The 27,506-nt window shown below is 42.6% G+C and overlaps 1 protein-coding gene across 1 annotated transcript; it reads right to left on the reverse strand.

Annotated features, from left to right (window-relative positions):
• Window positions 1–6,097: 6,097 nt before the first annotated feature.
• On the reverse strand, window positions 6,098–27,499 carry LOC109878133 (brain-enriched guanylate kinase-associated protein-like). Its single transcript, XM_031787563.1, has 5 exons — window positions 27,245–27,499; window positions 24,819–24,885; window positions 13,610–13,717; window positions 10,824–10,907; window positions 6,098–8,475 (listed from the first exon to the last, which is right to left on the reverse strand). The coding sequence occupies exons 1-5, from the start codon at window positions 27,340–27,342 to the stop codon at window positions 6,979–6,981; spliced, it is 1,854 nt and encodes a 617-aa protein (XP_031643423.1). The 5' UTR covers window positions 27,343–27,499; the 3' UTR covers window positions 6,098–6,978.
• Between the last annotated feature and the right edge of the window lie 7 nt (window positions 27,500–27,506).

Genomic DNA, 27,506 nt, shown 5'->3' on the forward strand with positions numbered 1-27,506 from the left:
GGCTTTGAGGGCAGGACGACCAGAATGAAACAGTTACTGCGAATATAATGGATCAGAGCCATATATTTCGAAGAGTACAGACAATTTTTAAAATGTGGAATATTGTTCTAATTCTAAGCATTGTTTTAATATTCCCCCATGTAATATTAATGGGGGAGCTAACATGGCTGCCGTATAATTTTGAAGTGTTATATACAGTTGAAGTCAGAAGTTTACATACACCTAAGCCAAATACATTTAAACTCTGTTTTTCACAATTCCTGACATTTAATCCTAGTAAAAATTCAGTTAGGTTAGACCAAGGTCGGTTAGGATCACCACTTTATTTTAAGAATGTGAAATGTCAATAATAGTATAATTATTTATTTCAGCTTTTATATCTTTCATCACATTCCCAGTGGGTCAGAAGTTTTACATACACTCAATTAGTATTTGGCAGCATTGGCTTAAACAATTTAAACTTGGGTTTAACATTTCAGGTAGCCTTCCACAAGCTTCCCACAATAAGTTGGGTGAATTTTGTCCCATTCATCCTGACAGAGCTGTGGTAAATGAGTCAGGTTTGTAGTCCTTGCTCACAAACACTTTTTCAGTTCTGAACACAAATTTTCTATAGGATTGAGTTCTGGGCTTTGTGATGGCCAATACCTTGACTTGGTTGTACTTAAGCCATTTTACCACCGCTTTGGAAGTATGCTTGAGGTCATTGTCCATTTGGAAGACCCATTTGTGACCAAGCCTGAACTTCCTGACTGATGTCTTGAGATGTTGCTTCAATATATCCACATAATTTTCCTACCTCATGATGCCATCTATTTTGTGAAGTGTACCAGTCCCTCCTGCAGCAAAGCAAAAGTACGATCTTTGTCCCCACGTGCAGTTGCAAACTGTAGTCTGTTTTTTTTATGGCGGTTTTGGAGCAGTGGCTTCTTCCTTGCTGAGTGTTATGTGGATATATATACTTTTGTACCCGTCTCCAGCATCTTCACAAAGTCCTTTGCTGCTGTTCTGGGATCGATTTGCACTGAGTTTGACTCAAATGATGTCAATTAGCCTATCAGAAGCTTCTAAAGCCATGACACAATTTTCTGGATTTTTCCAAGCTGTTTAAAGACAGTCAACTTAGCGTATGTAAACTTCTGACCCACTGGAATTGTGATACAGTGAATAAGTGAAATAATCTGTCTGTAAACAATTGTTGGAAAAATGTGTCATGCACAAAGTAGATGTCCTAACCGACTTGCCAAAACTATAGTTTGTTGACAAGACATCTGTGGAGTGGTTGAAAAACTAGTTTTAATGACTCCAACCTAAGTGTATGTAAACTTCCAACGGTAAATGCATCATAATGCTCATTCTCTTCTAGACATTATATTGCCCATGTATTAAGGTGGAGCTAACAATGACGAGACAGCTTACAGCGAGGAGGTGAGGGCCCTGGCGGAGTGTTGGCAAGAAAATAACCTCCCTAAACGTCAACAAAGGAGCTGATCGTGTACTTCAGGAAATAGCAGAGTGAGCACGCCCCTATTCACAAGCTTCAAGTTCCCCTGCGTACACATCACTGACAAACTGAAATGATCCACCCCCACAGGCAGTGTGGTGAAGAAGTCACAACAGCGCCTCTTTTGAGGCTGAACAAATTGGGCTTGGCCCCTAAGACCCTCACACACTTTTTATAGATGCACAATTGAGAGTATCCTGACGGGCTGTATCACCGCCTGGTACGGCAACTGCACCGCCCGCAACCGCAGAGCCTGCCCTCCAGGACGCCTACAACACCCGATGTCACAGGAAGGCCAGAAAGATCAACGACATGAACTTCCTGAGCCACGGCATGTTCACCCCGCTATCATTGAGGTCAGTACCGGTGCATCAAAGCTGGGACCGAGAGGCAGGGCCATCCGACTGTTAAATAGCCATCACTAGCCGGCTACTCAACCCTGCACCTTAGAGGCTGCTAGCCCTATAGACATGGCATCACTGGCCAATTTAATAATGGAACACTAGTCACTTTAATAATGTTTACATCCTGCTTTACCCATCTCATATGTGTATATACTGTATTCTAGTCATTGCCACTTCGACATTGCTCGTCCTAATATTTATATATTTCTTAATTCCATTATTTTTGATTTGTGTGTATTGTTGTGAATTGTTAGATACTACCGCAATGTTGGAGCTAGGAACACAAGCATTTCGCTAAACCTGCAATAACATCTGGTAAATGTGTATGTGACCAATAACATTTGGATTGATTTGACGTGGCTGCCAAATAATTATGTTAATGCATCATAATGCAGAAACCTCCTTTTATTAATAAGTAAATAAACATACAGCAAAAATATAGAAACATGCATCAAACAACCAGCTGGCCTGTTGGTCCTTGAAAAGTAATTTTTCGTACATAGTCTGAGGTAGAACAGGACAGGAGGACAATTTATTCAGGGGTCAAAGTCAAGAACATCAACATAACCAGGATAAAAATATAAATGGTAACGATTGTATATATTCTTATTACATCCACAATCAAAAATACTCTGTCTATGGGGGATCAGAATCTGGGCCCCTTCTGTACAGTAGTTTCGATTTAGGGAAACCATCAGGTCTGCAAAAAAAATGGACAAAGTACCAAAATGGCCACCTGGTGGAAGAGGTACAGTGATGCCAGTGCACAGAGGGGGGCAACTGCCTCTGTGTTCTCTCTGTCCCTGGCTTTAGCAGCATGTTGCAGGTGTCCACCTCCCCCAGATGGTATCCTGAGACCAGGGCATGAACAACGTGTCCTGGTCTTAAAGTTTTGGGGAAAGTTTATAAAAAATAAAATAAACAGCCACAGTGAGAGGACTTGTCAGAATGAAATGCTTTGTTTTGGTTAGAGATCCAATGCGGCTGATGCCAACAAGATTCTAGAGTAGGAAACCTGGCTGGTATATTAATTAACATTAATACCATATACACACACACACCACTGTCAGAAGTGTAGAAAAAAAAAAGACTTGCTACTGAACAGAATTAAGGCAAAATGTACTAGCTAGTGGTTGGGTATTCATGCAACAGCATTGAATTCATGCTCTTTTCCAATTTGGACAATCAAAACTGCGAAGTTGAGACATTAGGTGCTCGGGCCAAATTCCTACATGTAAATATTTAGACAGAGTAAAATTAGCCCAGGTACATGGAATATTTTACACCCTGCTGTGCAACCTTTTAAATCCTTTATCAGTATCTCACTTTTTATCAAAAGGGTTGTCAACGTCTGTTCTGTGGGGATATTTTCCTAGAAATAATATTGTACATATGTATTCCTTATTTTCAGTATTATTGGAAGGAAAATACCCCATACTGCTCCACCAACTTGTTACATTTGTATTACAATGTACAATATGTCTTTGAAATGATTTAAGTCAGTTTGATTCATCGAATTCCAGTGCATGACATTTATTATTCAGATGTCTTCCTCCTAAGTATCAATATGCATGTAAATTGGATAAGAGACATTTAACAATTATTTCTGTAGTCTCTCCCCAATGTTCAGGTGCTAACCATGATTTGCTGCCTAGAAGAAATCACTCTAGGGTTAAAAAGGTTAAACACTTTTCATACAGTGCATTCGTAAAATATCCAGACCCCTTCCCTTTTTTCACATTTTGTTACATTACAGCCTTATTCTAAAATGGATTAAATAGTTTTTCCTCATCAATCTACACACAGCAATTACTTTTCTTGAGGCGCAATTTGAAAAAATTATAATAATTAAATACACCTTTTCAGACCCTTTACTATGAGACTCGAAATTGAGCTCGGGTGCATCCTGTTTCCATTGACCATCCTTGATGTATCTTCAACTTGATTGGAGTTCACCTGTGGTAAATTCAATTGATTGGACATAATTTGGAAAGGCACATACAGTGCCTTGCGAAAGTATTCGGCCCCCTTGAACTTTGCGACCTTTTGCCACATTTCAGGCTTCAAACATAAAGATATAAAACTGTATTTTTTTGTGAAGAATCAACAACAAGTGGGACACAATCATGAAGTGGAACGACATTTATTGGATATTTCAAACTTTTTTAACAAATCAAAAACTGAAAAATTGGGCGTGCAAAATTATTCAGCCCCCTTAAGTTAATACTTTGCAAGGCACTGTACCTGTCTATATAAGGTCCCACAGTTGACACTGCACGTCAGAGCAAAAACCAGGCCATGAGGTCGAAGGAATTGTCCATAGAGCTCCGAGACAGGATTGTGTCGAGGCACAGATGTGGGGAAGGGTACCAAAAAATCTCTGCATCATCAAAAGTCCAAGAACACAGTGACCTCCATCATTCTTAAATGTAAGAAGTTTGAAACCACCAAAACTCTTCCTAGAGCTGGACTCCCGACAAAACTGAGGAATCGTGGGAGAAGGGCCTTGGTCAGGCTGTTATCGCTGTCCAAAGTGCTTCAGCAAAGTACTGAGTAAAGGGTCTGAATACTTATATAAATGTAATATTTCAGTTTTAAATGTTTTTAGAATTTTGCAAACATTTCTAAAAAACAGTTTTTGCTTTGTCATTATGGGGTATTGTGTGTAGATGAGGGGGGGGGATTCAATCCATTTTAGAATAAGGCTGTAACGTTACAAAATATGGAAAAAGTCAAGGGGTCTGAACACTTTCCAAATGCACAACATGCAGTTTGTACATGAGAAAATGAGGCCTTAGAAGTTAACAGCTTTCGAGACCGCAGGATACATAAACTCAGCAAATAAAGAAACGTCCCTTTTTCAGAACCCTCTTTCAAAGATAATTCATAAAAATCCAAATTTCTTCACAGATCTTCATTTTAAAGGGTTTAAACACGGTTTCCCATGCTTGTTCAATGAACCATAAACAATTAATGAACGTGCACCTGTGGAACGGTCGTTAAGATACTAACAGCTTACAGACGGTAGGAAATTAAGGTCACAGTTATGAAAACTTAGGACACTAAAGAGGCCTTTCTACTGATTCTGAAAAACACCAAAAGAAAGATGCCCAGGGTCCCTGCTCATCTGCGTGAACGTGCCTTAGGCATGCTGCAAGGAGGCATGAGCACTGCAGATGTGGCCAGGGCAATAAATGGCAATGTCTGTACTGTGAGACGCCTAAGACAGGGGAGACAGGGAGACAGGACAGACAGCTGATGGTCCTCGCAGTGGAAAACCACATGTAACAACACCTGCACAGGATTGGTACATCCGAACATGACACCTGCGGGACAGGTACAGGATGGCAGCAACAACTGCCCGAGTTACACCAGGAACGCACAATCCCTCCATCAGTGCTCAGACTGTCTGTCATAGGCTGAGAGCAGGCTGGACTGGGGGCTTGTAGGCCTGTTGTAAGGCAGGTCCTCACCAGACATCACCGGTAACAACGTCACCTATGTGCACAAACCCACCGTCGCTGGACTAGACAGAACTGGCAAAAAGTGCTCTTCACTGACGAGTCGTGGTTTTGTCTCACCAGGGGTGATGGTCGGATTCGCATTGATCTTCAAAGGAATGAGCGTTACGCCGAGGCCTATAATCTGGAGTGGGATCGATTTGGAGGTGGCGGGTCCGTCATTGTCTGGGGCGGTGTTTCACTGCATCATCGGACTGAGCTTGTCATTGCAGGCAATCTCAACGCTGTGCGTTACAGGGAAGACATCCTCCTCCCTCTTGTGGTACCCTTCCTGCAGGCTCATCCTGACATGACCCTCCAGCATGACATTGCCACCAGCCATACTGCTCATTTTGTGCGTGATTTCCTGCAAGACAGGAATGTCAGTGTTCTGCCAATCAAAGAGCCCGGATCTCAATCCCATTGAGCACGTCTGGGGCCTGTTGGATCGGAGGGTGAGGGCTAGGGCAGGTGCAGGTGCCTTGGTGGAAGAGTGGGGTAACATCTCACAGCAAGAACGGGCACATGTGGTGCAGTCCATGAGGTGGAGATGCACTGCAGTACTTAATGCAGCTGGTGGCCACACCAGATACTGACTGTTACTTTTGATTTTGACTCCCCCTTTGTTCAAGGACACATTATTCAATTTCTGTTAATCACATGTCTGTGGAACTTGTCTCAGTTGTTGAATCGTGTTATATTTATACATGTTAAGTTTGCTGAAAATAAACGCAGTTGACAGTGAAAGGATGTTTCTTTTTTTTCTTTTTTGCTGAGGAGTTTATGTAGCCTTTAGTTGGTTTTATGCCATTGTAATGAAATTCTCAATAGCAGGGGTTTGATGGGAACTTGGAGCGCTCAGCTCTCACAGCATAGGACTGTCTGTCTGCCAAAATGAATGGTAGACATTATGCTTGTACTAAATTATGTTGTGTTACTGACATACTTCAAATGCTAATAGCTTATGTATTTAGTACAATAGTTACTGCCTCAATACTGTCATAATTGTTAAGCGATAATTTGTCTTGTGAGCCTTCTCCGAAATAGCTTTGAGCTTGCTGAATGGCTGTCTCAGAGAATAAGGGATGAAATACTGTAGGAAATCTGGTGTCTGGTCTCTCTGATAACTACACCGTATCATGACATAAACAGCCCCCAAAAAAAACACAGCTGTGTAGCATCTGACAGCTTGAAGCTTGCCTTCACCGGATTACAAAAACATCTCAAATCCACACCAACTGTGTGTTTGCCACAGGAAACATGATGTACATAATCGTCACGCATAAAAGGAAGTACTACTTCAAGCTAACCGGCATAATTTTTTTTATTTTTTTATTACTTGTCATAAGCACTCATGAACTTTTTTTATTTCTTATTACAAGGGTTACAATATGTTATGGCTTTTTATGAAGTATATTTTCAACTTGCTCACAATTGCTGTTATTTGGCCATTGAGATAATATTAAGACTTTTTATAAGGGGTCATACGTGCTTATGACAAGTCTTACAATGAATTATAACCGCATCATAATGCATTATACCTGTCAAGTCTAAGGTGTTACCGAGCTGTTCAGTTCAGGAGGGTGCCGTACAGCTGGGCCTTGGTAAGACTGTCCTTCCTGTTAAGTCCTGTTCCTGTGCTTCCAAATTTTTGGTGGTGCTGAGAACTCTTCCTGGGAACAGCTAGGCTTAGGCTGGGCCTCACTCTCTCCCTCTGGTAGTGTTGCTGCTGCAGACCGGGGGCTTCCAGGGAGCTTTGGTGGTCTAAGGACTCGGCAAAGCTGTTGGGGCTCGCATCCACATGTTCCTTGTTCATGGTCCCCCGTGCCGCTCCAGCTGTCCCGCTCTCCTTGTCCTTCAAGCTTCCTGAGAGGAACTGGCTGCACTCTGAGTCCTGGCTGTCCTCCTTGGCTCTGTAAAGGGGATGGTGCCTGCCCCGCAGGCCCATGCTGGGGTGTTTGGGACTGGGTGAGAGTCCGCCACCACCGACGGCAGCGGCCAAGCACTGGTCCAGCACATGGCTGTGGAGAGAGACGTTCGCGTCCCCCTCCTGGAAGGTGAAGTGCTGCTCAGAAAAGCTGTAGGGAGACATGCCCGGATTGCAGTTGTAGGAGTACGAGTTGATGTCCTCTACACTCAGCTGCCTCCAGCTTCCAGACAGTTCTTCTTCGGTGGGGACACCTATGCTGGCCTGGCTGTCCGAGCGCTCCACCGCCCGGGGTCCTCCTCCACCCTGGGCCGAGCCCTGGCTGTGCAACGATGCTAGGTGGGGCGAGTGGTATGGCTCACTGTAGCTGCAGGACGGCGTGTGCACGTACGCTGGCGAAGAGCCGCCACCGCCTTTCGCCGGGTTGGGGGAAGGCAGCATCGCCATGTGCTGGAAGCTGTGGGACTTGGGGAAGAGGCTGAGGCTGGGAGGGCTGTCCTTCTCATAAGAAGAGGTGCTCTTGTGTTCAACGTACCCCCCATCCCGCCAGTCCATGTAGAGCGCCTGGTGGGAGGAGGACATGGCGCTGCTGGTGCCGCCGCCGCAGCCTTCCCCTCCCTTCTCCTCCTCGGAAGCCTGACTGAAGCTGGAGTAGGAGCTAGAGAGCGGCAAGGAGCCCACAGTAAACTCTCCGTGGAAGGAGGGGGCCCTGTGTTGGGAGAAGTTACCTGAATGGAAGGCCACCTCCTGAGGGTTGGAGTTCTGGGCCTGGAGGAAGAGATCCTTGGGGAGGCCGTGGACCTCTACGCTCTGCCTGCGCTCCTGCCAGCGCCCGGGGCAGTAGAGGGCCGTGTCGCTACAGTACAGGTCGGCAGTCCGGAAGGAGGTACGGCGCTGAAAGATTTCACCGCCCACGCTATTGGTCACGAAGTCATGGTCATGGCCCTCGTCCACCAATGGCTGGGGGCTGGTTGAGTGGGTGACTGGGCAGCTGCTGCCCGGCTCGGGCTTCTCTAGCACCTTGGCGATGACGGCGGTGGGCACAGCATCGGAGTAGGATGAGTGGCACAGTGCCATTGTGACGTCGCATCCGTGCTTCTCTATGTGGGAGCTCACCCGCTCCTGGAAGTCAATGGGCAGCTGGAAAGAGAGAGAGCGGGATGGTGAGGAAAATTTCTAAGAGAGGAAGGAAAGAAACCTGGATGGCCAAACAAAGGAAGAAATGGGAGTGAAATTAAGAGATGGATTCAGAAATGACAGCAATCAATAACAAAGGAGGACTACTACTGCTCTAACAAAGTAATGTTTTAACTATTTAACCAGCATAACTTTTTCTACAACAAAGCATTCCTAAAAATAGACTGCATATAGATTCATACAATGCTGACGACCACTATCAAAACTCCCCATACATATTCACAACCACGCCATTATCGAATGCTTGCCACATCCGCACAGCTGTTTTTGTCAATGCTGTTCCCTAGACTCCAGTCTAGAGTTTGAGTTTGGAGAAGTAAATTATTATTGTGTGTTTACTCAGGCCAGCTCGGACACCCGTTGGGACCCTCTAATGAACTTGTCAGAACTTTGCCGACCACAACCCCTCCGTTACTGTGATTTGGCCCTTCTTTTTCTAATTTCTCAGTTTACAATCGCTAAGTTGTAGGATACACACATCCGCATGGACAGAGGTACATCAAGACACACACTTTCATCAACCCTCACTTGTACAATGCCTTTGAACTATTCATGCCCCTTGACTTATTCCACATTTTGTTGTCACAGCCTGAATTCAAAATGTTTTAATTTTTTTTTTATAAATTGTTCCCACCCATCAACACATAATACACCACACCAAAGGTTTGCACATTTATTGAAAATTAAATCCCCAAATATATCATTTACATTAGTATTCGCACCCCTGAGTGAGTACTTTGTAGAAGCACCTTTGGCAGAGATTACTGCGGTCTCTCTTTCTGGGCTTTACCCATCTGGATTGTGCAACATTTGCCCACTATTCTTTAAAATGTTCAAGCTCTGTCAAATTGGTTGTTCATCGTTGCTAGACAACCAATCAATTCTTGCTGTAGATTAAAGTTGAAAATGTAACTTAGCCACTCAGGAACATTTAACTGTCTTCTTGATAAGCAACTCCAGTGTAGATTTGGCCTTGTGTTTAGGTTATTGCCCTCCTGAAAGGTGAATTCATCTCCCAGTGTTTGGTGGAAAGCAGACTGAACCAGATTTTCCTCTAGGATTTTGCCTGTGCTTAGATCCATTCCGTTAATTTTTTTTAAACAATTAACATCATACCCATAACATGATGCAACCTCCACTATCCTAAAAATATGGAGAGTGGTTTAATAACTTCAAAATGCTCTAAAAGGGATATTCAATGTCTGCTTATTTTTTGGGCCATCTACAAATATGTGCCCTTTTTGGATAACCTCCCTGGTCTTTGTGGTTGAGCTGTGTTTGAAATGAAATGCTCAACTGAGGGATCTTACAGATGTGTGGAGTACAGAGATGTGGTAGTCAATTTTTTAAAAATGATGTATTTAGGCTCCTGAACGTATTTAGGCTTGCCATACCAAAGGGGTTGAATACTTATTGACTCAACACATTTCTGCTTTTCATTTTTTATTCATTTGTAAACATTTCGACAAACAATTCCACTCTGATATTATTGGGTATTAAATAAATAAAAATAACCGGGAGCAGCTTCAATTTAAATTAGACCAGTGCTCAAGGTCTCCAGCTAAGAATTAAAAAAATCTAAAATAGCCACTTTTTTTTTTTGTTGTTGTTGAAAATAGACACCTAGCAGAGTAGGTATGGAGCTATTTTTTTTGTTGCAGCCTTGCTTTCCCCATTTGAGAATTGAGTGGAAAAGTAGGTGAGACTGCAGGGTTAATGCGTCTCACTCCAACACGCTGTTTTCAGCAGCTTTCCCGAGGGGCTCCTCTGTACACTATACATTTTCTCTGGCTGGGTAGCAGAGTTAAGTCCCAGTGAAAATCATACCGCATTCCTTTGATCGCACTCGGCTATATTCATCGCTGCATTTGTGATGGATTCGTCAATGCTCTGGAATTGGTCACTTTGTCGACTCGAAAGGAGGAATGTGCTTTCAAAAGCCAATCACTGTTATTTCATCGGAGTATGATTATGGGGAGCCGAATGAGTCAGCAGCTGTGGATGCTGATACCCTACAGTACCTCAATAACTCTGTCAATTTCATACCATAGCTGCATTACTACTTCATCCATTTATGCGTGACCTTATGTTTAAAAGGTAGTCCCACGTCTTTTGAGGATTTTTTTTTTAATGAGGAACTGTGAGGATTTTTCTCTCTCTCATACCTCACTTCCTACTCCCCTTCGAGTGGACTAGATGTTGTCTTAGGCGGTTTTGCACGGTGAAATCAACAGGGGAAATGATACGTGGGGCTACTTGTTAGTGTGAGTGTAGAGCAGCGCAGAACTCACCTCGGATAGCTTGTGGGCTCTGTGGTGTGACTTGGAGCACTGGAGGAGCTGCGCTGCCAGGTTACAGTCCTTCCTGTAAAGGTCCTGGGAAATGGGAAAGATTAAACACTGTTGAGTCATAGGTTGGGATGCCATGTAGACTAAGAAGTGTATAAATTGTAGTGGGAGTAACTGACCAACATTTGTTTCAAATAGGTTGCTACATGTAATGACATGGTATTACTACAACCAAGTAGAATGGGACCAAACAGTCATTTCAGCATGTGGCGTTGCTAACCTACCAATGCTTGACAAACAAAAAAGAATGCCCCCGAAAATGTTTTATTCCAGATTGATTGCTACATCCTGAAGCTGTTTTCCCCTTCAACCCTCTTGTGACAACCCCAAATGTTTACTTCAATATAAACCTCTGAGGGTCTAACACTTTGGGAGAACCCAATCGAAGTAACAAACGCATCATCGGCCACGGAACAAATCCATCCACCCAGAAAATAGTGCTTGTTTTTCTCATCAGGCCCCTGTGGCGCTGACAATGGCATTAATGATCCGCAAAATCGTATTAACTCTGAGGGACTTTTTTCAATTGAAATAAAGCTCTTCACTGTAATTTCATTACGGGGCTTCTGAAATGGGCTCTTCTCCTCTGATCTAGAGGCTAGGCTAGTAAGCTTCCTCTCTGTCAGTCTGTATCCATGCTCTCGCTTTCCCACTGCAACTCCTCTGTGACACAGCAAACTCTGACAGCCCTCTCATAAACATCAAAGGCATTTCTTTGATTCTCCTTCTAGTTAACTGTGTGCAATTTTTTTCTCTCACATACAGAACAATTGGGACTGTGGTAGTTTGAAGGCAGCACAAAGACCTGTCTCATCCAGTCATTGATGTCTCAATGTCAGCCATGTTGTTTTCTCTCAGGACTCTGATGTGAAGAAGTTCCATGCTAACTGAGAGAATAGCTTTTGGCTGCAACCAGAGGAAAATGGCTAGCTGTGAAAGCTGTTGCTAACAGAAGTAGGTACAACAACACAAAATAGGTGACAAAAGACACATTTACCGTTACACCCAACTCTTCCTTCCACATCTGTAAATGCAGCCAGAGTCAACCTAATGACTTATTTGGTCTTCCTCATATTAGAATCAGTTCGCCATCTCCAATTAATTCAAAGCATTCCCTTAAGACAAAATGTCTGCCTACTCCTGCTACCAGATAAAGTTTTCCTGTAAGACCTAATTCTGACCCCAATCAGCCTCCCTGGATTCAAGGGGATTCTCATCGTGCCCAATGGCTCAGATGTGTCTAGCTAGCACAGCAGCCCTGCAGAGAGCTAGGTAGAGTGCGAAGCTAGGCAGATGCTTGGGGATTCACATCAACGAGACTAAGACCGTAGATTGACACAGTAGGTCCCCAGGGCCAAATCCAGACTCTAGCTTCAAACCTGCTTACAGTCTCAAATCCCCTATTGATTTAGGAGTAACTACTGTACACAGAGTACAAAACATTATGAACACCTTCCTAATATTGAGTTGCACCCCCTTTAGCCCCCAGAACAGCTTCAATTTGTTGGGGCATAAACTCTACATGGTACGTTCCACAGGGATGCTGGCCCATGTTGACTCCAATGCTTTCCACAGTTGTCAAGTTGGCTGGATGTCCTTTGGGTGGTAGACCATTCTTGATACACACAAGAAAATGTTGTGTGAAAAACCCAGCAGCATTGCAGTTCTTGACACACTCAAACCAGTGCACCTGGCACCTACTACCATACCCTGTTCAAAGGCACTTATCTTGCCCACACACACACAATTCATGTCTCAAGACTTAAAAATCTGTATTTTAACCTGGTCTCCTCCCATTCAGCTACACTGATTTGAAGTGGATTTAACAAGTCACATCAATAAGAGATCATAGCTTTCACCTGAATTCACCAAGTCAGTCTATGTCAAGGAACTAGCATGTAGTGTATGCTGTGAAGAAGTAATTTGCCACCTTTTTGCTACAACGACTCCAACCAAACGCTTCCTGTAGTTGTTGATCAGTCTCTCACGTCGCTGTGGAGGAATTTTGACCCCCTCTTCCACGCAGAGCAACTTTAACTCCACAACATTTGTGGGTTTTCAAGCATGAACTGCTCGTTTCATGTCCTGCCACAACATCTCAATTGGGATTAGGTCTGGGATTACCACCACCATGCTTGACCGTTGGTAGAAGGTTCTTACTGTGGAATGCAGTGTTTTGCTTTTCGCCAGGCACAATGGGACCCATGTTATCCATGAATGAGTTGAAGCAGTGCTGCATGTAAGAGTGGGCCAAAATTCCTCCACAGCAGTGTGAGAGACTGATCAACAACTACAGGAAGCATTTGCTTGGAGTCATTGCATCTACAGGTGGCCAAACCAGTTATTGAGTGTAAGGGGGCAATTACTTTTTCACACAGGGGAATTGGGTGTTGCATAACTTTGTTAATTCAATCAGTAAAATAAGTACAAAATATGTTTTATTTGTGAACTCCGGTTCACTTTATCTAATATTAGGTTTTGGTTGAAGATCTGATAACATTCAGTATCAAAAATAGAGAATCTGAAAGGGAGCAAATACTTTTTCACGTGTCTCTCTCCAGACAGTAGCACTTCAAAGAATGTACTATCAGCGCAGGTTTTTATGTTGGGTTCATGTTATAGGTGGCACACGTGGCAAGGCCGCCACCAGGCATTGGTCATCTAACTGGCCGTTTAGTTGTTTCAGTGATTCCCCGATGCGCAACGACGGGCTTATACAGTATACTCACGTTGTCTCCCCTGAGCTTTTCAATGGTGATCTTGGCCTCCAGGAGGTGATTGTTGAGGGTGATGATCTCCCGGCTCAGCGCTCTTTTCTCATCCTCATGGTGCTGGGACTAAAGGAGTGAAGGGAGCGCGAGCGGAGGAATTGAAAGACCAGGAAGAAAAAGGAGAGTGAGAAGAGGTGTTGAGCAGCCAGCCAGTCAGTCAGTGTTCCTGCTCTCTATGCCAGTAGCAGGTCTTAATTAAAATAAGATTCCACTGGCCAGTGCCCATATAAAATCAATTACTCTGCCAGAGGGGAGGGGGGAGCATCGATCATAGTCCTGAGTAATTAAAGCGGTTAAAGCAATGGTCAATGTTTGACACCTTAGTATTTCCTGAGATTTAGCCTCAAACAATTACATGCCAACAAGATCCTTTCCCCCCTTCACCCAATAATTGTTAATCCCCTGTTGTGTGATAGGATTTGACAAAGGATGCATCATTGAGTCTCCACCGCAAAAGGGTCACGATTGTTTTTGAAACACGGGGTGGGGGAGCAGTTTTAATAGAAGTCAATTATTGTCAGTTCAAGCAACAGGTTGGCATTGATATTCAAATCCATTCTGGAAGTCTCTCATTAATCTGCTCTGGCATGTTGCTTTGGCGGTCTCATTCAGGCACATTATGTGCCACATTGTAATCACTTTTCACTCTGGGGGAAGGTGAGTCTTGCTATAGGCCTCCGACATAGGAGACTGACATAAGTCTCCTCCTGACACGAGTCTCCAAAGCTGCTAACGCCTTTGTCCCTGGCTTTTTTCAGAGATTTTCACATCCCAAAACCACCTCTCACAAAACTAGCCCTTCCTAACGTGGAATGGGTTTGTAAAGTTGCCAGAAAGGTATTGACAGTGTCCACTCCAGGGAAGGTGGAAATTGTAAAAATGTGAGTTGTAGCCAGTACATTTAGCTTGAATTTGAATGACTCACTTCAACTGTTTCTTGGGTTAGTTGAATACCCTAATCTGCAACCTGTTTGGATTGACATTCTGCCATGGGCTGATTAACATCTGAATATTAGAAATCGTCTAGAGGTTGCCCATAGATTAAAAGAGTGAAGGATATTATAGATTTGCATATGATGACTGACATGGTCATATACCATCTTGGCAGTACAGTTTGAGGCTTTATTTAATTACAATTGTTGGGGTTGAAAGTGAGTAATGGCCTCCACACATACAAGCACCTTTCAAACATCTACATTTAAAAAAAAAAAGTAATAAATCAATTAAATATACACCATCACAACATTCATTATTTATTTTAGGCAAGTTTAAAGAAACATGATGATGTGAAGAACATTTATTTCAGAAGAACAACATGAGTCGTCTTACATGAATCTGGCTATGTGCCTTGCCACAGGCTGTAGGCTTGTTCATTTAGCAGACAAGATATGTTTCTAATTCCCGTGCCATTAATTTAATACTATATGCTTTTATAGTAAGAAGAATATAATTGAACTTGGCCTTTCTATTTTATTCAGCTATTTTCTCCCAGTCTGGAGAGAGTGAGAATATGAAGTGGCCAGTAGTGGAAAAAGTACCCAATTGTCATACATGAGTAAAGAAAATGACTCAAGTAAAAGTGAGTCACCTGAGTAAAAGTATTTGGTTTTAAATATACTTAAGTATATTGACTCATGACTGGCGTTGTGGTGGTAATATGGTCACCGCAACAGACCTAGTCATGGCCATCCAGTGACTGACTTGAAATTGTTTTGTTCCCCATAGAGTCGACAGTGTAGCCTACTGTACTTTCATCCACATCCAGCCAAAGTTAGATCATTTGATGTACCAATGCCTCACACAATGGGGCAGCAAGGCAATTTACAGAGGTTAGAGTACTTTTTAAATCATAGACTGCAGAATACGACTGGGCTTATGTGAATATTGAAAAATCATATTTGTACATGCAGATGCAATCCTTGTCCCTCACTTTGGCCTCAATTTGGAGCTAAATTGTCTATTGCAGTGTGTTCTTATTATTTATTTATTTTTATATCCCCCTGCCTGTCTGTCTCCCCTGAACTGCTGTCTTCACCTGACAACAAACGGAGCTTACCCCCCCCCCCCCACGAGACGCAATTACTGTATACTAGAGTTGGGGAAGGGGAGAGAGAATACAAGATTTACAGGCTTCTGAGAAAAAATACAATTTGTAACCTGAAAAAAAAGGATATCAGCCTCTCAAGAAATAAATAACTACCTGCTCAAAAGTTTTCAATGATCAATCGGTGTAAAATTCTCTGAAATGCCTACAAGTCTCTAAAGGATAGGGCTGGCCATATGTGACTTGAAAGCCAATTAATCTAAAGTTTGATGTGCTTCAACAAAATATTTTAGGTTTTCTTTAGCTCCTTTTCCCTTCTGGCCCCAGTTCAATTCGTAGGGTGAGAGACAGTATCTTTTGAAGAAGCTTTAGTTCATGTCTTTATCTAGGACAAGTTTGATTGCTGTTTGAGATTTTTTACATCTATCCGTGACAAGCCTGGCTAATGGATAACGGGTAATGCATGTTGGGTACGTCAAATGCTGAGAACTAGCAAGACCATAATAAACGGCTCTCTATACACCGGATGTGTACCAAACTCACTAAAAGTGGCAGTAATAAAGCCTCTCTTGAAAAAGCCAAACCTTGACCCAGAAAATATAAAAAATCAATGAATAAATTAAAATTGGCCTATATCGAATCTCCTATTCCTCTCAATTTTTTCTGAAAAAGCTGTTGCGCAGCAACTCACTGCCTTCCTGAAGACAAACAATGTATACGAAACGCTTCAGTCTGGTTTTAGACCCCATCATAGCACTGAGACTGCACTTGTGAAGGTGGTAAATGACCTTTTAATGGCATCAGACCGAGGCTCTGCATCTGTCGTGCTCCTAGACCTTAGTGCTGCTTTTGATACCATCGATCACCACATTCTTTTGGAGAGATTGGTCTACACAGACAAGTTCTGGCCTGGTTTAGATCTTATCTGTCGGAAAGATATCAGTTTGTCTCTGGATGGTTTGTCCTCTGACAAATCAACGGTAAACCTTGTTCCTCAAGGTTCCATTTTAGGACTGCTATTGTTTTCACTATATATTTTTCCTCTTGGTGATGTCATTCGGAAACATAATGTTAACTTTCACTGCTATGCTGATGACAAACAGCTGTACATTTCGATGAAACATGGTGAAGCCCCAAAATTGCGCTCGCTGGAAGCCTGTGTTTCAGACAAGGAAGTGGATGGCTGCAAATGTTCTACTTTTAAACTCGGACAAAACAGAGATGCTTGTTCTAGGTCCCAAGAAACAAAACGATCTTCTGTTGAATCTGACAATTAATCTTGATGGTTGTACAGTCGTCTCAAATAAAACTGTGAAGGACCTCCGGCGTTACTCTGGACCCTGATCTCTCTCTTGACGAACATATCAAGACTGTTTCAAGGACACCTTTTTTCCATCTACATAACATTGCAAAAATCTAACTTTGTCCAGAAATGATGCAGAAAAATTAATCCATGCTTTTGTTACTTCTAGGTTAGACTACTGCAATGCTCTACTTTCCGGCAACCCGGGTAAAGCACTAAATAAACTTCAGTTACTAGCTGCTAGAATCTTGACTAGAACCAAAACATTTGATCATATTACTCCAGTGCTAGCCTCTCTACACTGGCTTCCTGTTAAGGCAAGAACTGATTTCAAGGTTTTACTGCTAACCTACAAAGCATTACATGGGCTTGCTCCTACTGTTTTTCCGATTTGGTCCTGTGGTACATACCTACACGTACGCTACCGTCACAAGACGCAGGCCTCCTTACTGTTGCTAGAATTTCTAAGCAAACAGCAGGGCTTTCTCCTATAGAGCTCCATTTTTATGGAATGGTCTGCCTACCCATGTGAGAGATACAGACTCGGTCTCAACCTTTAAGTCTTTATTGAAGACTCATCTCTTCAGTAGGTCCTATGATTGAGTGTAGTCTGGCCCAGGAGTGTGAAGGTGAACGGAAAGGCACTGGCGCAACAAACCGCCCTTGCTGTCTCTGCCTGGCCGGTTCCCCTCTCTCCACTGGGATTCTCTGCCTCTAACCCTATTACAGGGGCTGAGTCAGTGGCTTACTGGTGCTCTTCCATGCTGTCCCTAGGAGGGGTGCATCACTTGAGTGGGTTGAGTCACTGACGTGATCTTCCTGTCTGTGTTGGCGCCCCCCTCTTTGTGGGCTATACTCTGCCTTGTCTCAGGATGGTAAGTTGGTGGTTGAAGATATCCCTCTAGTGGTGTGGGGTCTCGTGCTTTGGCAAAGTGGGTGGGGTTATATCCTGCCTGTTTGGCCCTGTCCGGAAGAATCGTCGGATGGGGCCACAGTGTCTCCCGACCCCTCCTGTCTCAGCCTCCAGTATTTATGCTGCAGTAGATTATGTGTCGAGGGTATAGGGTCAGTCTGTTATACAGTGCCTTGCGAAAGTATTCGGCCCCCTTGAACTTTGCGACATTTTGCCACATTTCAGGCTTCAAACATGAAGATATAAAACTGTATTTTTTTGTGAAGAATCAACAACAAGTGGGACACAATCATGAAGTGGAACGAAATTTATTGGATATTTCGAACTTTTTTAACAAATTAAAAACTGAAAAATTGGGCGTGCAAAATTATTCAGCCCCTTTACTTTCAGTGCAGCAAACTCTCTCCAGAAGTTCAGTGAGGATCTCTGAATGATCCAATGTTGACCTAAATGACTAATGATGATAAATACAATCCACCTGTGTGTAATCAAGTCTCTGTATAAATGCACCTGCACTGTGATAGTCTCAGAGGTCCGTTAAAAGCGCAGAAAGCATCATGAAGAACAAGGAACACACCAGGCAGGTCCGAGATACTGTTGTGAAGAAGTTTAAAGCCGGATTTGGATACAAAAAGATTTCCCAAGCTTTAAACATCCCAAGGAGCACTGTGCAAGCGATAATATTGAAATGGAAGGAGTATCAGACCACTGCAAATCTACCAAGACCTGGCCGTCCCTCTAAACTTTCAGCTCATACAAGGAGAAGACTGATCAGAGATGCAGCCAAGAGGCCCATGATCACTCTGGATGAACTGCAGAGATCTACAGCTGAGGTGGGAGACTCTGTCCATAGGACAACAATCAGTCGTATATTGCACAAATCTGGCCTTTATGGAAGAGTGGCAAGAAGAAAGCCATTTCTTAAAGATATCCATAAAAAGTGTTGTTTAAAGTTTGCCACAAGCCACCTGGGAGACGCACCAAACATGTGGAAGAAGGTGCTCTGGTCAGATGAAACCAAAATTGAACATTTTGGCAACAATGCAAAACGTTATGTTTGGCGTAAAAGCAACACAGCTCATCACCCTGAACACACCATCCCCACTGTCAAACATGGTGGTGGCAGCATCATGGTTTGGGCCTGCTTTTCTTCAGCAAGGACAGGGAAGATGGTTAAAATTGATGGGAAGATGGATGGAGCCAAATACAGGACCATTCTGGAAGAAAACCTGATGGAGTCTGCAAAAGACCTGAGACTGGGACGGAGATTTGTCTTCCAACAAGACAATGATCCAAAACATAAAGCAAAATCTACAATGGAATGGTTCAAAAATCAACATATCCAGGTATTAGAATGGCCAAGTCAAAGTCCAGACCTGAATCTAATCGAGAATCTGTGGAAAGAACTGAAAACTGTTTACAAATGCTCTCCATCCAACCTCACTGAGCTCGAGCTGTTTTGCAAGGAGGAATGGGAAAAAATTTCAGTCTCTCGATCTGCAAAACTGATAGAGACATACCCCAAGCGACTTACAGCTGTAATCGCAGCAAAAGGTGGCGCTACAAAGTATTAACTTAAGGGGGCTGAATAATTTAGCACGCCCAATTTTTCAGTTTTTGATTTGTTAAAAAAGTTTGAAATATCCAATAAATGTCGTTCCACTTCATGATTGTGTCCCACTTGTTGTTGATTCTTCACAAAAAAATACAGTTTTATATCTTTATGTTTGAAGCCTGAAATGTGGCAAAAGGTCGCAAAGTTCAAGGGGGCCGAATACTTTCGCAAGGCACTGTATCTGGAGTATTTCTCCTGTCTTATCCGGTGTCCTGTGTGAATTGAAGTTCTCACTCACTCTCTCTCTCTCTCTCACACACACACACACACACACACAGTTTATCACAGTGCCATCGGTTTTGTTACTAAAGCACCTTATACCACCCACCACTGCGACCTGTATGCTCTAGTCGGCTGGCCCTCGCTACATATTCGTCGCCAGACCCACTTGCTCCAGGTCATCTACAAGTCCATGCTAGGTAAAGCTCCGCCTTATCTCAGTTCACTGGTCACAATGGCAACACCCACCCGTAGCACGCGCTCCAGCAGGTGTATCTCACTGATCATCCCTAAAGCCAACACCTCATTTGGCCACCTTTCCTTCCAGTTCTCTGCTGCCTGTGACTGGAACGAATTGCAAAAATCGCTGAAGTTGGAGACTTTTATCTCCCTCACCAACTTTAAACATCTGCTATCTGAGCAGCTAATCGATCGCTGCAGCTGTACATAGTCCATCGGTAAATAGCCCACCCATTTTACCTACCTCATCCCCATACTGTTTTTATTTATTTACTTTTCTGCTCTTTTGCACACCAGTATCTCTACCTGCACATGACCATCTGATCATTTATCACTCCAGTGTTAATCTGCAAAATTGTAATTATTCGCCTACCTCCTCTTGCACACAATGTATATAGACTATTTTTTTTCTTCTACTGTGTTATTGACTTGTTTATTGTTTACTCCATGTGTAACTCTGTTGTCTGTTCACACTGCTATGCTTTATCTTGGCCAGGTCGCAGTTGTAAATGAGAACTTGTTCTCAACTAGCCTACCTGGTTAAGTAAACATTTTTAAATAAAATAGCTAGGTTCCTCTCTAGGTTTCTTCCTAGGTTTATGGCCTTTCTAGAGAGTTTTTCCTTGCCACCTTGCTTCTACACCTGCATTGCTTGCTGTTTGGGGTTTTAGGCTGTGTTTCTGTACAGCACTTTGAGATATCAGCTAATGTAAGAAGGGCTTTAGAAATAAATTTGATTTGAAGAAGCTTGGTAAACAAACAAAAAAGCAGAACGGTGGCAACAATAACCCAATTTGGTGAGCTGTATGTTCTGTGATGCCTATCCCCTGGGTGTAATTTACACTTTTCATTGAAAAGCATTGGCTAATGAGTGCACTGCGAATAGCACATTGAGAAATGTACGGCTCAGAAAACAGGCTCTTCTGGCACACTGGTGAGCATGGCAGAAAGGCAGCACACCCTGATGAGAACTCTAATTAGACTAAGAGTGTCAGCACCGCTCACTGCAGTGCCAGTAGGGCCGGGAGCTGCCTGCTTAGCCGGGATCTTGAAAGGCACACACACCCCTGCTTGTGTGCAAGTACACACACAAACATCTCCTTGATCACAAGAGCAATATTACCCTCAAGGTGCCATACTGTATGTGAATCATTCATTAGCTGTTAGCTATTTCGCCCCCAGATCGTGTGTGGTGGCTTTGGACAACAACAACACTAACAAAAACAACAACCACTCCTGGGGCCTCAGCCCCACTAATTACCTTGTTCACTGGTGTCATGAGGAGGCAAGCTAACCCTTCCTCATAGAACCATGGCTTCATTAAGCTTTCCACTCTATTCTGATGGGCTAATTAAAGTAGTCATTAGAGTACACATTTGTTCTGGGGGCCTTGTATTCTACTAATCCATATACAGTTCAAAATGGTATTCTACGAAATACTATTTTGATCTTTGTAGAGCTAGAAAAGTGTTAGACATAGTTAAGGTACAGTTAATATGATATTTAATATGGTTCAGTGTGCTGCTGGCTGGGCAGCACTAGTTCAGCACCCTGGAGAGGGCCCTTTCCTCTGGCCTTTGCCCAAATGGCTTTTCAGCACTGACCAGGCAGACAGCTCCACAGCTCTGTCAACACTGGAGTCGCCACAGCCAGGGTCCAGGGAGGGTTTTTCACTGATCGTGTGACCTGACCAGGGTAAACTCTGGGCCTTAGTTGAGTAACATGGTCTCAAACAACTCTTGTCCCGATGCAAAATAATAGAAACCCTTGTGGAAATCCTCCCACTCTATTCTCTTACTTGGTTGTTTTTAAACGTTTGGTTTGTAGTTTTTTTTCTAATGACCTTCCCTGTAGTTTCTCCTCCAGAACTTTTTAATTGCATGATTTGATTGAACCTCTTTGTCACCGAGTGTCTATCTAAGACCATTTCCTGCTCGAGAAATATTTTGCCCTTAAAATGCAATTTCGGGACATCAAAAGGAATGGCAATCACAATGAGGCATGCTTCTGAAGCAATGCTGTACTACTTCCTGCCATGAATGGTGATTAGTTGCACCAAGGTCCAAGGAAGCTAATTCCTTTGAAAAGCCAACCACTTAATTATTATTTTTTTTATCACATGACTGGAATACAGTAGAAGTGTGTGACAGAATATGATTCAGGATACATTTTGTGGCTGTTGTCTTTTGTGACAATGCAATTCTGATTACTCAGACGTGCTAAAGAGCGATGAGTGAAGAAACAGCGAATAATACACATACTGTAGAACTGGTGTAAATAATATACAGTACTTTGCCTGGAACAATGTTCGAAATTTGTCATAGCCTATCTATTACATGTCGTTATATTGGTTTTCTTATACCTCAGCACCAATGGATATAATAGGCCTACAAAACATGTAGCCCACAAATAGGCATATCTAGGGTTAATGTTGAGACAATGTTGTATGGACAGTGTTATCACCACAATCTCTTGCCTGAGGCAATCATCTTAATCATCTAAGAAGAGGTGGTTGGGAAAATACATTAATTTCACACAGTCGTATTCTATTAAAATGGCCACGGAGAATCAGCCATTGACTCAAACTTCTGTTGTGATGAGATTAAAAATCTCTTTTTAATCATGATACAGTCATACAGTACGTCTTAAATATGGACCTGAGGCCTGACCATGGACTCATCTTGAACAGTAATGACAGTGTCTTTGGGGTCTGAAGGAGGAACGAATGGAAAGGGGAGCTCTTGTCGGGGGAGATTGGGAGAGATATGCCCAGAAAAAGAAGTTGTAGTAGTTTTCTAACAAGGTTCTATGGCAGGTTCTATCAATTTGGACATGGATTGCGCTCCGTCTCTGATCATGTAATTGCTTTTAGAGTGGTGAGAGGGGCCTCTCACCAACGGAGACCGCATGTTCGGATCAATTATACTGGAGTTCTCATCTAAGATCTCAAACCACAGACCACATAGCCGATCACCAAGAGAGACAGCTCCACCTCAATTCAGGAGGCGTATGGATAATCAATATACCCATTCTTAGGTGTTCTTACTTTTAATATTTTCATGATAGATGTTCTTGTTATAATTTTTACTGTTTGGCCTATGTTATATTGGCTCTATTTTACAAAACAAAGCTGGTAAGCCTCTTAGCAGTCTGTCGCACACGTCTTCAAACAAACAAACGCACTCACTCACTCACTCCTAGAGCCCATCTGTCCAAGCTCCAATTACAGGGGCCAAGGTGCCTCAGAGCCGTGTGTGTGCACGTGCGTAAGTGTGTGCGTGAGATTGTGTCAGATGCTCGATCAGGTTCTGGTGGGAGATGTATAAGGAAAATATACTAACGAGACTAACAAAGTTTCAAACCCCCCTAAACGGAAGATCTCAGACAAAGCTCCACCCCTTCCAATAACGTTCTGCTTGAAATCATTGCTTGAAATCCCCGCCCCCACGTTAAGTACCATCTTCACCCAATCCTGATAAGTCAAAATAACCAGTGACGGGAAACCAAAGCACCAGAACTACGGTTGCTCGTTAGTCGTTGCATTCAGCAGTCTTGACAGATGTGACGCTACCATTTCTGTTATGTAGTCTCTCCATGAGGGACGAGGGTGTGTGTGATGCAAGCGTGCATGCATGCATACGTACGTGTGTGATGCTATGCTCTATGTGTTGCTTTGTGAAACAGAGCTGGGGCTTTCCCCTTTCATGCACTGATGCCAGACCCTGACCAACAGGTCAGCCTTATCAGCAACATTCATATTCTAAAGCCTTTTTTATCTTAAAGGATATGAGACATTAAAATAACTCAATTGTAAATGCAACATAAGGTGCACGGCGGAGGTGTAACTTATCAAGACATCAACTTGGCAACCATCATTGGAATGGTTGCAGGGGAAGTAAACGTGATTTCTCAATTCACTGGAGTGTGGTGCAATGGAGCTGCACCCCAGGCTGCCCTAAATAGAGCTTATTCCTTAGATGCTGTATTCACCAGGGGCCCCAAGGGTGCCACCGGAGTGGCCGGTGGGGAGCGTAGAGCAAACCTCCATCCACCTCCTACATTATTTATGAGAACAAAGTTAGAGCTGAGGTACTTACAGGGAGCATTAGGACGCAACAAATCTCTCCCTGCAATGTCAATACCAACATCTTGGTAATGCCCCTCCGCCACAACTGTGAAGAGGTGGAGACTCTTAGGTGTGAAGAAGTGCTTAAGGGACAGGACTTTATGGGCACACTAGGTGATGTAATGTAGCACAGAGTAATGAAGGTAGGAATGCCATTTTAAGGTTGAAATGTTGCCAATTCAAATGGTCTTCTCGCAGGTCTCGGGAAGGGGGTGAGATGCTGTTTCTGAGTTTCTTCGTTGACACCAGTATAGACTGTCAGAGGCAGACACAATGCTGTTTGGGAGTCTCGCAACAAACTGCTAGGAACAATAGAGTTGTTTTTAGGTCATTTCACTGTACACCGGCTCAGTGGAGTCAAATGTGAAGGATGGCGTTACTTCAGTTCTGCTTGATTGAGCTTAACCGGCGGAACAAATCAAAGTGTCAAAAGTGAAAACATTGTGTGGTATTGGAAGCGGGTGTCAGCGGAGTGTATGGCTGAAGCAGCAGAGTGTATGGCTGAAGCAGCAGAGTGTATGGCTGAAGCAGCAGAGTGTATGGCTGAAGCAGCAGAGTGTATGGCTGAAGCAGCAGAGTGTATGGCTGAAGCAGCAGAGTGTATGGCTGAAGCAGCAGAGTGTATGGCTGAAGCAGCAGGGTGTATGGCTGAAGCAGCAGAGTGTATGGCGGAAGCAGCAGAGTGTATGGCTGATCAGGTGTCTTACTGTCCTGTGCACCTTGTCCTCCAGGTCTTGATTGATCCTCTGCTGAGCTGCATAACTGCTCTGGATCCTGCAGGACAGGAAAGAATATACATTGATGAAACAGTATTGAGTATGAATATGCTTTCAAAACCAAATTATTCATTGCCCTTTAATTCAAGATGATGAATATGAAAATCCCAAAACAGTTATTTGAATTTCAAGATCATTCAATGGATATATCTGATTTACTGTACTATACTGTATAGTAATACTTTTTAGATGTGAATCATCACAATTGAAGCATGGAGAAACGCATTTCATGTGATGAAAGCAGAATTATTATTTTTTTTAGGAGAGAAAAGGTGATGGAAAATGTAGAATCAAACCCATAGGACTTATGCATGACTCGTGAATGAGCTGAGGATTTTGGCAACATTTCAGCGCGGGTCGAGGTGTGTTTCCCAGCACAAAACACTGTCTGGTCGGCTTCTAAAACATTAGTGGGATTAATGGAATAAGCTGTTCTTTCACCTTCCATTAGTTAAATCATTACCAGCATTAGGCTACTATCTCTGTCAGCACACAGTGCTTTCTGCATGTTATTATCACTGGCCCCAGTCTCATGGGGGTTTGGATACAAGCATTTGGAGATTCATTGTAAAAAATGTCTGTTATAGAAGAAGACGGTGCTTTTAGAAGTGGATTTGGTTATATTTCGGGCTGCTCAACAATGATTGATCTCATAACACATTCTATATTTTAAAAAATATATATTTTTCTTTGTTTCCTGTCAAGTTAAATTGTAGGCCAAAAAACATTTGGTATTGCAGGGAGAGACCGGGGACACGGGTTACAGAATAAACAACTCCAAATAGAAGCCACTTAGAAAGGTGTTATTCAATGAGCCGATGCTTGGTTAGTGTCTTTACAAACATGCCTATGAAGATTTTGAAATTCATGAATCAAGTGATTATTGATCTGTGGAACATTCTCCATATATCTAACATACAGTATATATTTGTTATCAGTAAGATAAGGTATTTTGATGAATATAGTTCATGACAATAATATATATTTTTCTTCTTACAAGCCTTTAATTAGTATACTTGGGGTTAGTTGTAACACAGTGTTACAACTTACCCCTTACCTAAAATGATATAGTATATAGACAAATTAAGATTTTTACATAAATGTTGGCAGTGCAACTAAGATTACACCTTAGAAAAATAATGTTGAATGCTTATACAAAATATGATATTTAAATATATCATGCCTAAAATATAAAATAACAATATTTTGTCAATTTAGTGTATTTTCATCCAAATATATCAGTTTCAAATCTTAACATTGTTGAATTACTACTCATTTTTACTATTAAAGATAATGTCCAATATACTGTTTCAACTAACCCTGCTATTGGGGTTAATTGTAACATCGGGATCTTTTCAGATTTAAGGCAGAACTGTGAAAAAGCCACATTTAGTGACATTTAGGTCACATTTCTCTGAATGTTACTATTAGTTACTATTAGTTAGCAGACAAATGTACATTTTGAAATCTATACAGCACAGTGTTAAAGTACATGTGATTTTTAAAACAACTCAATTCTCCCGTCTCACCTTATTAATTGGGAATATCAATTACTTTAAGTCAGAAAATGTGACCTCTTAATAAAATAAAATAAACATTTTTATTTGTCTCTGGCGAAAGGAAAAGCCACAGGCTACATATGTACTTCTGTTGTAAATGACTTACATTTGAATTAATACTGGCTTTCGATCATCTTGCCCTGCAGTAACACAGATGATTCGGCTAATTATGGTCCGGACTGAAGACCATTGATTAGTTGAATCAAGGTGTGTTCCTGCCTGCCAGATGACTCACCCTGAATTGAATTCCACTGCTCTATCGATCGCTACATACATTAAGTCTGAAACTGCCATCCTAGAAGTCGTTTGTGTGACTTCGAAGTGAGGGGCATTATACAAAACAAATTCATCAGCGATTGGATCGTCTCTAAAAAATCGAACCAATCAGAGTATCAAAGTTCATAACTTCCTTATGTAGTAACCAATCGGTTTCAGGGACCAACCAGAATGTCAGAATGTGTTCGCATTATAGAAATTGTTGGGGAGGGAGAGAAATCCAGACTATTCTTGGAAGAAGAAAAATCAGTTGGCCAGAGCAATGTGGAAGGGTAGCCAAGCAATGTTACTGCAGGGATAGGATCATAGACAATAGTTGTAGAACCTTGCATTAGATTATTCCCAATGCAGACAATGCAGTTGAATTAGTCGATTAGTAAATCCATCGACTCATTAGGTTGAAGTGAAAGATGGCATAGTCACGCTTTGTTAGACACAGGAACTCTGGTAAGAGAATAAAGATGGCATAACGGGACTGACATGGTGTACCGGGACTGACGTCATGTAACAGGGCTGACATACCTGCGTAGTTTGTCAGTGAATTTCTCCAACTCTTCTTGGGCTCGACGGAGTTCCGTCTCCAGGTACTGACGGGTGGAGTCAAACTCAGACTCCACCATCTCTAGTTTGTGGGTGGTGTAGGACAGGCGCTTGTGAAAATCATCCTTGTGATCATGTAGAGAACTAGACAGGAAGTAGAGTGACGGGCAGACAGACGGGGTCAAAACAGCTCATGGTATCATGAGGTCTTCATTTAGGCTGTGGCCAAACTGCTGAATATTCT

Source organism: Oncorhynchus kisutch, linkage group LG14, assembly GCF_002021735.2.
Source record: "Oncorhynchus kisutch isolate 150728-3 linkage group LG14, Okis_V2, whole genome shotgun sequence".
NCBI lineage: Eukaryota > Metazoa > Chordata > Actinopteri > Salmoniformes > Salmonidae > Oncorhynchus > Oncorhynchus kisutch.

Coding starts and splice junctions, on each gene's coding strand:
- LOC109878133 (XM_031787563.1), bottom strand. CDS start 27,342: ATGGTGGAGTCTGAGTTTGACTCCACCCGTCAGTACCTGGAGACGGAA. Junction 13,718..24,818: donor AGGACAAGGTGCACAGGACA/GTAAGACACCTG, acceptor TCACTCCTTTAG/TCCCAGCACCATGAGGATGA. Junction 10,908..13,609: donor AAAAGCTCAGGGGAGACAAC/GTGAGTATACTG, acceptor CCCATTTCCCAG/GACCTTTACAGGAAGGACTG.